General features: G+C 36.6%; 1 protein-coding gene across 2 annotated transcripts; it reads left to right on the top strand.

Moving 5' to 3' along the window:
• The first annotated feature begins 8,796 nt into the window (after window positions 1-8,796).
• AIB (ABA-inducible BHLH-type transcription factor) lies at window positions 8,797-11,564 on the top strand. Of its 2 annotated transcripts, none has more exons than XM_088219815.1 (2): window positions 8,797-9,130; window positions 9,376-11,564. In XM_088219815.1, the coding sequence occupies exon 2, from the start codon at window positions 9,415-9,417 to the stop codon at window positions 11,263-11,265; it is 1,851 nt and encodes a 616-aa protein (XP_088075941.1). In that variant the 5' UTR covers window positions 8,797-9,130; window positions 9,376-9,414; the 3' UTR covers window positions 11,266-11,564. The 2 variants fall into 2 exon arrangements, with proteins under 2 accessions (XP_088075941.1, XP_021887369.2); XM_022031677.2 differs by having other exon boundaries at window positions 9,239-11,564.
• Window positions 11,565-12,585: the final 1,021 nt, after the last annotated feature.

The raw sequence follows: 12,585 nt of genomic DNA, 5'->3' as shown, positions 1-12,585 counted from the left end.
CGGTCAATTGGACTTCCTTTATTCTCTGAATCAATTCGGGTTAGACAATTAGATAAGCCAAACATGTAACCTTCTTCAAGTCCTAAAGCCATATCTCTTGCGTAACCCCTATTACCCTGCATTTAGAAATCATTAAGTGAGCCAACATACCTGCACTTTTCCTATTGAGCGTGTTAGTTACAACATTGCCCTTGCTTAGATGACACAAAATCCTAAAATCGTAGTCCTTGAAGAGCTCTATCTAATGCCTTTGACGTATGTTGAGATCTTTCTGAGTGAATAGATGCTTCAAGCTCTTATAGTCTATATAAATATCAAAAGTCTTCCCGTATAAGTAGTGGTGTCAGGTCTTCAAGATGTGGATAATGGCAGTAAGTTTTAAGTTATAGATAATGGTGGCAAATTCTAAGTCGTGGGTGGGGTAGTTCTTTTCATGACTTTTCAATTGTCTGGACTCATAGGATATAACCTTTCCATGTTGCATTAGAACACAGCCCAACCCCAGATAGGAGACATAACTATACACTATGTATCTACCTGTCCCATTCGATAGAGCCGAAACGGGTGCGGTAGTCAACTGCTTCTTGAGTTTTATAAAGCTCCTTTTGTAATTCTTGTTCCACTCAAAATTGACATTCTTCTTTGTAAGTCGGGTCAAGGGAGTAGCTAGCCTAGAAGACACTTCCACAAACCTGTGGTAATAATCTGTCATTCCCAAAAAAGTATGAATCTCCTTAATCGAAGTCAATTTTTTCCAATCGAGTATTTTCTCAATCTTCTCGGGATTCACTAACATCCTATCATTTGATATTTTGTGCCGTAAGAAGGTAGTTTGCTCGAGGTGGAACTCACACTTACTCAATTTTATATACAACTTCTTATGTAAATAATCTACATTGGTGTGATACACTGCTAACCAGTTCATCCCTAAAATTATATAAAAATCCCCCATGTCTATTTTTATAAGGTCTACACTCAATTTTCTATATGCTATTTCTACTATACAAACCTTGTATATGACTTCTCCTAGTAGTGTCTCATTACTAGGAGTAGACACAAACAATACAGAATCAAGATTTTTAGGTGACATATTTAAATTTTTTACAAAAACATGTAAGATAAAATAATGTGAAGCACCAGTATCAATCAAAATATGTGCAAAGTGATTACAGATAGTGTATATATCCTGTATCACGTTTGAGTTGGCTTCAGCATCCAGTTGGGTGAAGGTGTAAGCTCTGGCTTGGATGGGAGGTCTGACCTGATTCTGATTTCGCGAGCACTCTCTCGCGTAATGTTGGACACTTCCACATATGTAGCATGTATTATTGAGGTGATAATGGGGTTGGTCTCCATGATCCTTGCCACGGTGATGAGAAGTCCTACCGCATCTTGTTGTTGGAGCCCGATAAGGAGCTTGAGTCACAGAACTAGGTCTCTTGTTCTGCTAAATCGACGCAGTAGGTGTTGGTCTGTGGTGTTAAACCAGAGGTCTGGAATTACTCATTACTAGAGGAAAGATATGAAAGTTCCTCTCTATTAGTTGTGCCTTTGCCAAAATTGCTAAGTAGGTGCTGAGCTCGAATACATACAGTTGTTGTCTGATCTTAAGACGGAAGCCCCACTTAAACTTCTTTCCCTTTCTCTCTTCATTCATTATACTCTTAAGAGAATACCGACCCAACTCTAGGAACTTTTAGGTGTACTCGGACACTGTCATCTCACCCTGGACTAGGTGTGTAAACTTCATTTCCTTCAAATGTCGACAGTTCTCTAGGCGGTACTTTGCATTGAGGGTTACCAGAAACTGTTTACAAGTGACTGGAATGGTTAGGGTGACCTACTTTAACTACCACCAACGACCTGTCTCACCCACGAACATATAGGTGGTAAGTACAACCTTCTATTTGGGAACCACCCCAAGAGTTGCGAAAGCTTTCTCGGTCTCGGCTAACCAGTACTCGACCTCTTCAAATGAGGATGTTCCTAAAAAGGTAAATGAGTTTAGTCTTATATACCACTCAATATAGCCTGTATCCATAATGGGTAGAACTGAGTCTTGTTGAAGAGGGACTGGATTATATTGGGGAGGAATTAGGTGGCCCTATGGCGGTACCTGGTTGTATAATAGGGGCACTGGATTGTACTGTGACGATGCCGGATGATATGGTGGAGGAGCATGGCTGTATTGGGGTGGCACTAGATCTTCTCGTTGTAGGAGTGGCTCATATTGTGGCAGTGGTGGAGAGTCAAATAACTCCCTCCCTCTTTCTGAGCCTGCTGGGCGGAGATAAGTCTCTTTAGCATCTCAAAGAGTCAATCGACATCCTCTTGGAGCGACCCATCTCGGACTGCTCGATTTAGTGGGGGCCTTCCTCTCCTTATATCTTTGCACCTGAATTGCACAAAAAATAGTTGAGTGACAGGTTGTATTTTAGTAATTTAATCTTTGTATAAGGAATGGTTTCGAGGAATGCGACTCCGATATCAACTGTAAATGCCCAAAGCTAAAAGGAAATAGAAATATCGAATTGTAGCAACTATAAGCGAAATAATTTAGAATCTAGGGTTTACATTCCTTACACGGTAAATTATGATGCTCAATAAGGCTGCAGAAATGTTCTTTTTATAACAGTTCATAGTAATGAAATAAATAGTTAAACAAATGAAATAAGAATCCAATGGGGTTAACCTCTGGTGTGCAACTTTGATGTGGTCTGGGAGGTAACCTTTATTTATAACCCTCTTGTTGTTTAGGATTTAGATCTTAATTTTCTTGATCATAAATGGTTAAATAGGGAAATGAACTATACTAGTTCAGTAAGAATATCATACTTATTATCAATATGAAAAACCTAAGGTTGGTAAAAAGAATCATAAAACTACTAATGGAGCAATTCACTTTTTTAAATAAATTCATTTAACTTAAAAATCGTTATTTCATACTTACCTTTATGAATTTCCAAAACAATGACCTATAAAGACAATAATCCAAATAACATTGTAATTTCATATCCAAATGAGCAATAATAACATCTTACCTTCTTACCTGTTTATCAATATTTTTGGGGGTCCATAGGGATCTCCCCTATGTGTGGACCCAAATTCCAAGTTATTGATTAACCGGCCGTCCCCATACCCCATCTAGTAATGGGTACCAAACATACCACTACCTTAATACCTTGTCCGGTAATGAGGGTGAATTATATCTTCCAACTCCTTTCGATATGAGACTTCTTAGTCCCATTCGACTTGAGATAATGTCCATAGTAGGATTTTTCTATGTACCAAGTTCATACACCCTTCCCCAGGGTACCAAATGAGCCTTTCGTACATAGTTTTACATCATCAACCAAACACTAGCCACATACCAACATCACATTTTTACCAATAAATAGTAAGTCATGCAAATAGACAACACGTAAATCAATCAACAGTAAGTCATGCAATTTAGACAATATGTAAATTAAGAAAACATTATTAGGACATTTATTACAAACGAATCAACAAATGAAGACAATGTAGTTTGATAAAAATAAGCAATAAAGCAATTAAAACCAATGATTTAAAGTACACGATATGATAATAAGCATTTTAGGCAGAATATGAGAAAATAAACAACAGACTATGGCAAATATACACTAACCGGTTCCTACTCCATTAATAACCTGTAATTAATTTTAGAGTTTTCTAATTTTTACAAAACACAACGTTATTGATTATTAAACTTTAATTTACCATAATATGAAAAAGGATGAGAGATTCTTATCCCGTATTAGTATCTGAAATAACATACTTTTCACTGCACCTCCTAGCAGTCTCCGGATTTCTTGAAATTTTCCTGTGGAAATTAAAAATACCCATAATGTATCAAAAAATACCCCCAAAGGCCAAAATACGTGTTTTAAATCTTTTTCGGCCAATTTAGGATTCCAGCACAGCGCCGCTACCATGTTTCGGTGCCGGCTCTGTTGCCTACGGTGGTGGTTCCTTTTGGCCTGGCCGTTTTTGGCCAGTTTAGGCTTATTTTGGCGGTTTTGCATGGAAATCTGCAAAAAAAAACCAAGTTAAGGGGCCTCTATTGGCCGAGAGAAGCAAAAACTGAAACCCTACCAACATGAGGGTCTGTGGGTACGGCGGTTCCCTCGTTCTTCCTTCGCGGTTGGGGTTTTCTTTCTGCTAACCTGCATTAGAAAAGGACGGAGAACGTAATGGTTAAAAAATTTTGAAAAACGAGAAGCGGGAAGGGGGTCATCGGAGGGGTTTTTGAATTTCGACTACGATGGCTCGATCGAGCTTTGCTCGTGTTTTTCAGCTCACCTATTGGCCTTTCAACTTTGATATGGGTATACAGAGATTCGAGATTAAATTTCGAACGATAAGGAAAAAAATACTTGTTCGGCGTCGGCAATGACTCCGGTGCAGCGACAACGGTGGCCGGTCTACTTCTCCGGCGTCTGCTTCCTTCCTTGGCCGCTCTTCTTTTTCTTTTTCGGTCACTGTTCGATCGACTAGGGTTTTGGTTCCCTCCGAAGAGAAGTTTAAATACTCCTCTCTATTCAATGTAGATTGTCTGTTCGAGTTAACGTGGAACGAGGAGAACTGTCCGATCGTTGCCTATTTAGGCTGATCACGTGTGCGAATCAGGACCGTTCACCATGATTAATCTCATACGTCTGATCACGTCTGAAGATAAAATAGATCCGAATCATTCATGCGCGCGGGATGCAAATTAGACCATTGGATCACCCAGGCATGCGAATCGCCCGCGTCACCTCCTGCGTGGAGCTGATGTCAATGTGTCTGCCACATGACGTGTTCTAACTCGCCTTGATTGCTGACGTGGCCGTCTCACGTGACCTTTTTTTTTTTGCAGTTTTACCTCTTATTTTTAAATTTTCTTTCAAAAACACCTCCTTATTCTCAGTTTCACTCATTTTTGTAGAATTATTTTTAATTTTGTCCATAATTCTATTTTTTTCAAAAATTTCACAAAATTAAATTAAAATAAAAATTAAATTATTTAAATATATAATTTTTTTAATTAAAAAATTATTCCGGGTCAAATTTCTGGTCCCAGATGTTACAAATTTCTTCTGAAGTGTAATAGTGTTTTATTCCAAACTATTTATCATATTATAAATAAATTTAAAAAATTTGTAGTATAAAATTTATAATTATTTCAATTTAGGACAAAAATTTCGACAGAAAATTATACAAATTTTTTTTTGTTTTGCCTAAAAATTTATAAAATTAAAAATTATAACATAGGTAATTAACTTTGATAAAATCAGTTAGAAGAATTAAATCATTCACATAATAGTAACAGCTATAATGAATGAATAAAAAGAACCATGCAAAACGCTAATTAATTGCTTCTTATTTTAAAATGTTTTAGGTTGACTTTTTTTTTTAAAATACAAAAAAAAAATAATCATAAATTATGAAAATAGTAATAAAATTTATTTCATTTCAGTTAATGGTGCGTGGGTGTTCATATTATTTTGTCTGTAAAAGATAAAGGTACATGACAAGTACGTATTATTATTATTATTTTATATATATATATAAATGTTTGTATATATAATTATAAATAACAAGTTGGAAATCTCTAAATTTTTGTACGATTAACATTCCTCAACACGTTTTATTATCTAAGAAAAAGGGATATAATAATTTTACCAGGAAAACTACAATTAATCCCGCTAAAAAAGTATGATTTATAATTTAATATTTTATATTTAATTAGAATAAATAAATTTCATTCTGTTTGTGAAAGAAAATATTTTGTGGATTATATATCAAAATTCAATTATTTATTATGGAAATATTTTCTGTGTTATTTTATAAGCATACCAACTTATTCACTTCCCCAATTCAATTAAAAGTAGGTCACACAATTAAATAATTTTAAAATTTTATTTTCTTTATTTGATAATTACAAAAAAAAAATCTGATTAAATTTTGTAATAATATGGATAAGTTACAATCTCATATCATTTCTAATAAGATTTTATGTAACGATTCGGAACATTAAAAAAAAAATAAATTATAAATTGAATGCGGAAGCGAAATAATAAAATTAGGATTTACAATCTTTACATAATAATTAAGAATACCTAACAGGGTTACGGGAATGACTCTTCTAGAAAAATAAACGAAAAATCAAAAAAATAAATAGAAAGTAAACAACTAGGCATCCTATTCGCAATTCTCTTGTGGATCGAGATCTGGATCGTGGTCCTCTTGATCTGAAATGGTTAATGAATGAGGGAGTTACACTAGCTCAATAGAAATGTCACACTACTCACCGATACAGAAATGAAGGTTGGTAAAAATAATAAAAATAACTAATTGAGCTCTTAATTTAAGTAAATTCATTTATCATAAATAAAATCATTTATTACATAGTTACTATAGCGAGATTTTCAAAATCGACCTATAGATGCGACAACACAAACAACATTATAATCTTATTTTTAATTAGTCAGAACAACAACTTTCTATTTTTATCTGCATACTAGTATCCATGAAGGTTCATAGGGATGTCCCTACTACGCGTGAACCATTATTCAACATTGTTAACTAACTCTTCGTCCTCATACCTTGTCCGGTATGAGTACAAAAAATATTATCCCTCAATACTTCGTCCGGTATGAGGGTGAAACGGGCCGTTACCATACCCCGTCCAGTATGAGCGTCAAAATACCAATCCTCGATACCCTATCCGGTATGAAACAACGTTCACGGTAGGGTTTCCTATGTAACTGGTTCGTCCACCATCTCATGGGATATTCAGTAAGGGTACCATTCATTCATTCACTTAATCAAGTAATTTTTCGTCTATATTTAATTTTCAGTTTCACAATTTAATTGTAAATCACGCAAAACAAGCAATACATGTATCAAGAAAATACAACTGAATCATCTTACCAACTCCAGTGTATTACTATGCATTGAAAATTGTAAAATCAATCAATTAGTTAAAACATGACAAACATAATAAATAACCGGTTCTGGCTCCATTAGTAACCTATGATTAATTATCAAAGTTTTTTAAATTACGTAAAATACCGTATTATTTATAATTAAACTTCAATTCCATAATAGAGAATAAGGTGAGAGATTCTAATTCGAATCGGTGTTCGAAACACTAAACTTTCAACTGCAGCTATTAACGAGCCCCGAGTTCCCTGAATTTTCTTTCAGAGATTAAAATGCGCTTCAAGTACCTAAAAATACCTTAAAAAACTCAAAATCGGTGTTAAAATTTTTTTCTGACCAATTTCAAAATTCCGGTACAGAGGCACCACCGTCTGCGACGAGGATTTGTCTCGGACTAACCGTTTTCGGCTGGTTTTATACTCATCACTATGAGAAAATATGTTAAGGGGTCTCGGTTGGGTAAAAAAAATCGAAAAACAAAAACTCACCGGCAGCGAAATTTTCTAGTGCAGTGGCTCTGCCGACTCACCTTCGCAGTTGGACGTTTTTCTTCGGTCAACTTGTAGAAAATAGAATGATGATTACAATAGTGAAAAAATCGTACGAAACAGGAATCGGGAAGGGGCTCATCGGAGGTGGTTTTTAGTTTTTTCTGCAATGCCGCCGTCTAGCTTTACCCGCGGTTTCCAGCTCATTTGCCGGTCCTTTTGCTATGATTGGCCATGAGGGTGTTCAAAATAAAATTTCGAGCGAATGAGAAAATTTTTACATTTTTTGGTGGTCGGAGGTGGCTTTAGTGCGATGACAGTCGACGGTCGGCGACTGGCTCCCTTCTTTAGCGATTGGTTCTTCTTATTCGACAGGGGGTTGACGGTTAGGGTTAAAGTTTAGTGTGAAGTGAGGTATTTATATTCATCTCCCTTTGATATGAGACGTTCATCACGCGCGGGAATAAATCCAGACCGTCCCATCGCGGGCACGCGGATTGTTAGTGTGGCCTCTCGCGTGGCACCGAGTTAGCGTGGCTTGCCACGCTGCGCATTCCAGTTCATTGGGACTGCTGATTGAACAGTCCTACGTGGCACATTTTTCTTAAATTACATTTTAATTCCCAGTTTCTGATTTTTCTTTTAAAAATACATTTCAAACCCAAATTTTCACTAACTTTTTTCAAAATTATTTTTAATTTTATCGTCCACCTATTTTTTTTCTAATTTTTACATTAAATAAAAATTTATAAATTAAAAAATTGTATTTAAATATATTTATATTTATTATTATTATTTTTTAAATTAATCCCAAGCCCAAATATTATATTTTAAAATTCTTGAAATTATAATTAATTTTTTAAAATTTATTATTCTAATAAAGTCGTTAGATTTTTTAGAAAGTTATGTAAAAAAGAATGAGATATTATCTCAGAATTAACGAATTTTAATATGGGGTAAAGTTAAAAAATTCAATAAATCATATTTAAAATAATGAAATTAAATAAAATAATTATATTTTAAAAATAACGTGACATATTAAGATAAAGCAATGAGAATAGGTGGGAATTTAATAAATTATTAAAAAATGGGGTCACATGTTCTACATGTGCTCTAACTTATTGTATGCCACTGTTTGACACGAGTTCACGCAAATTTATGTCACAAGCAACCCTTTTTTTCTTTTTCAAATTTTTATATTTTTTATTTTTAAAAATCATCCAAAAAAAAAAAAAAAAATTTGTAAACCCTGAGGTACGTGCGGGTTCGTGTTACCTGTGTCGCCATTATTAAAGAGCTTAAAAAAAAAAACCCCTGCACTCGCACATACGTTGCCGACTACTAGAATGAACCTAACCATGGTTACTCCTAACCCTAATCTCTACTTAACCACGGTCCATTCATGCAGTTACATTTTAGGGAGCACAAAGAACAAGCCTTATTTCTCTCCCTGTCCTCTCTTTTCTTTCTCTTAATTTTGGTTTTTGCTTTTTAAACCCAATACCAGTTTACCTCCCTTCCCCTTACCCTCCCCTTCTTTTTCCTTTCAGGTTGATCTCTTTCTTTTCCCGGAAAATTATTTATTTTTCTCCCAATTCAATTTTCCACTCTCCCGGGAAAATATTCAGCGCCCAGAATTACACTCCGCTCTTTCACACCACCGTTGTCTCATGATCTTACTCTGCTTCGCTCAACTGGTGTGTATTATTTTCTGATTCTTACGTTGTTTGCCTTAATTTTACTTTATTTTTTCTGGGTTTTCTTTATATCTTAGTTTTGAAGAAGGCTGAGATCTGGAATTATAGGTTTCATGCCATCTCAGGACCGCCATGGGTGTTTTTTGTTTGGTTGGGTGCATTGAATTTTCGTTAATAAGCTTGTATGAACGGGGTTTTGGGACTGTTTGGCTTTGAGATTTGATCTGCGTATAGTAAATTTTCAGCCCTCTTTTCGTTGGTAGCCTTTCTTTTCGGTTCTAGAGATGAAAATAGAGGTGAATATGGGTGGTCTGGCGTGGAATGATGAGGATAAGGCCATGGTTGCTGCGGTTTTGGGCACAAAGGCTTTCGACTTCTTGCTATCCAGCTCAGTCTCGAATGAAAATCTCTTAATGGCCATAGGGAATGATGAGAATTTGCAGAACAAGCTCTCTGATCTCGTGGACCGACCCAACGCCTCTAACTTTAGCTGGAACTACGCTATTTTCTGGCAAATTTCCCGCTCCAAGACTGGTGATTTAGTTCTCGGATGGGGAGATGGGTGTTGTAGGGAGCCTAAGGAAGGAGAAGAATCCGAGGCCAAGCGGGTTCTCAATCTTATGCTGGAGGATGAGACCCAACAGAAGATGAGGAAGAGGGTATTGCAGAAACTGCACAAATTGTTTGGTGGATCTGATGAGGATAATTATGCTTTAGGATTGGACAGGGTTACTGATACTGAGATGTTCTTTTTGGCATCCATGTATTTTTCCTTCCCTCGGGGAGAAGGTGGCCCGGGCCAGTGTTTTGCTTCGGGAAAGCACATGTGGTTCTCTGATGCCTTGAAATCTACATCTGAGTATTGTGTGAGGTCGTTTCTGGCCAAGTCTGCTGGTATTCAGACTGTTGTTCTAGTCCCGACTGATGTTGGTGTTGTTGAATTGGGGTCCGTGAGATCTTTACCTGAAAGCTTGGAGTTATTGCAGTCAATAAAATTTTCCTTTTCGACCAGTGCTTCCTTGATGAGTGCAAAGCCGGTGGTAGCACCTGTGTCTGTTGTGATGAATGAGAAGAAGGATGAGAATAATAACTTCCCTAATTTGGGGATTGTTGAGAGAGTGGAGGGAGTGAAAAAGATTTTTGGGCAAGATTTGAACAACTCGGGACACATTCATCCCAATTTTAGGGAGAAACTTGCTGTTAGAAAGATGGAAGAGAGGCCTGCATGGGATGCCTCCTATGCCAATGGAGGCAGGCTTGCTTTTTCCAGCACTCGAAATGGTCTGCATGCCACTACCTGGGCGCATATTCATGGTATGAAGCAAGGAAGCTCAGCAGATCTTTATGGCTCTCAACCTACAGCAAATAATCTACAAGAGCTTGTAAATGGAGCAAGGGAAGATTTCCGGCCCAATCATTTCCAGCCACAAAAGCAAGGGCAAATGCAGATTGATTTCTCAGGAGCCACCTCGAGGCCTTCTGTGGTCACTCGGCCTACTACAGCTGAATCTGAGCATTCAGATGTTGAGGCTTCATGCAAGGAAGAGAGGCCTGGCACTGCTGATGAGAGGCGGCCCAGGAAACGGGGCAGGAAGCCAGCAAATGGAAGAGAAGAGCCTCTTAATCATGTGGAGGCAGAGAGGCAGCGGAGAGAGAAACTGAACCAGCGGTTCTATGCATTACGAGCTGTGGTACCTAATATATCAAAGATGGATAAAGCCTCTTTGTTGGGGGATGCAATTGCTTACATCAATGAGCTTCAGGCGAAGCTGAAGTTCATGGAAGCGGAGAGAGAGAGATTTGGAAGCTCTTCTAGAGAATCATCGGCTTTGGAGGCTAACATAAATTCCGAACAGCTGAACCAAGTACCTGAAATAGATATTCAATCTTCTCATGATGAAGTTGTTGTGAGAGTGAGCTGCCCCTTAGATTCACACCCGGCATCAAGGGTCATCCAGGCATTCAAAGAGGCACATGTCACGGTTGTGGAGTCAAGACTTGCGGCAGCTAACGATATGGTATTCCATACATTTGTGATTAAGTCCCAAGGAGCTGAGCAACTGACAAAGGAAAAGTTAATTGCAGCGCTTTCCCTTGAATCCAACTCCTTACAACAATTATCGCCAGTTGGATAGTTGGAGAATTGCATTTAACATAGTCCATAGGCGTAATATGTAGTGAAGAATCAATTCAAAAGCTTCTTCAGAAGTTTTGATACACAGGAGGAAGTCCCATAAAAGAAGAGCAGGCTCAGCTAGAAAAGTAGAATATAATTACTTATTAACCAAGTAGGGCAGCCAATTTTCTATGATTGTTTATATTTACACATATCTTATGGTAATTAAGTATTCTTGCAAGGTGAATTAAATTGTCATTCAAACCAACTTTATTATTGTTGGTTCTTGAGATAATGATAAATTGTTTTGTTTCTTTATAGTTCATGTTTATTTCTTAATTGCTTTTCCCCTTTCCCATAGTTTTCTTATTCAAACATTTTTGAATGCATTGAAGTTAAGTTGATTTGGGAAGAATACCAATGATTGTCTTGTAGATTGGAATGCAGATTTTGCAGAAGATACTCAAAAGTGTTTCATTTCTTTGCCCACATGTTTAGTTTATATATATGTATAAAATAAATAAAGAGAGCATAATTGGAGTTTCTCCATGTAATTTTTTGTCAAAGGAAGTGAGGAAGAACAAGGAGCATGTGGAGGGGTGGGTGGGGGGGATGTTGGAGTCAGCTTTTTGTATGGAAGACCTTGTAAAGAAGAGTTGATATTATTCCTAGGTACTAACTTAACATGTTGTCATGGCTTTTGAGTATTTGACCTTTTAACTGCAGCACTCTTTTTTTTTTCCCTGTGATATGGGTCATCTGGCTTCGAATCTTTTACCCGCTTTTTGTTTGATTCCTGAGAAAATTTCTTGTTACAACGAGACATAAAACAAAAACTCCCAAAGAGCTGGACTTTTATTTAGCTCATTTTTCCTTAAAATGGAGGGGGCAAGCAACAAAGAAATTTACAAAGTGGGTTAATTGCAAGATTCATGAAATCAGCCCTCTCTAGCTCATTTCTCTTTTCATTTTGATCTACCAGGTGGGTGAAGCTTCTTTTATATGCAAATAAAAAAGGTGGGAAAAGAAGAGATTGCATTCTGTAGAGATTTATATACTCGCCAAAAATAGACACTAGTAAATGTATATAATCCTAACTCTGTATAAAGAGTGTCTCCTTGAATGCTTGCCAGAGGCAAAGCGTTAGAAACAATATGCAACATTATCAGAAAATAAAAAAAATATATAAATAAACAAGGAAGAATTAATTTGGAACATACAATGTTGGTGGTCCAGAAATCATCTCCTTGTTGAATTAAAAAATCTTGAAAAATATAATAATGTGGTAAGAATGAAAGAAAAACAAAACTGTCTTGATGAAGATATTGACTTTGAAAAA

Source organism: Carica papaya, chromosome 5, assembly GCF_054855325.1.
Source record: "Carica papaya isolate Zhongbai chromosome 5, ASM5485532v1, whole genome shotgun sequence".
Taxonomy (NCBI): Eukaryota; Viridiplantae; Streptophyta; class Magnoliopsida; order Brassicales; family Caricaceae; genus Carica; species Carica papaya.
The sequence above is the reverse complement of the archived record's forward strand: the minus strand, read 5'-3'. Positions and strand labels throughout refer to the sequence as shown.

Coding starts and splice junctions, on each gene's coding strand:
- AIB (XM_088219815.1), top strand. CDS start 9,415: ATGAAAATAGAGGTGAATATGGGTGGTCTGGCGTGGAATGATGAGGAT.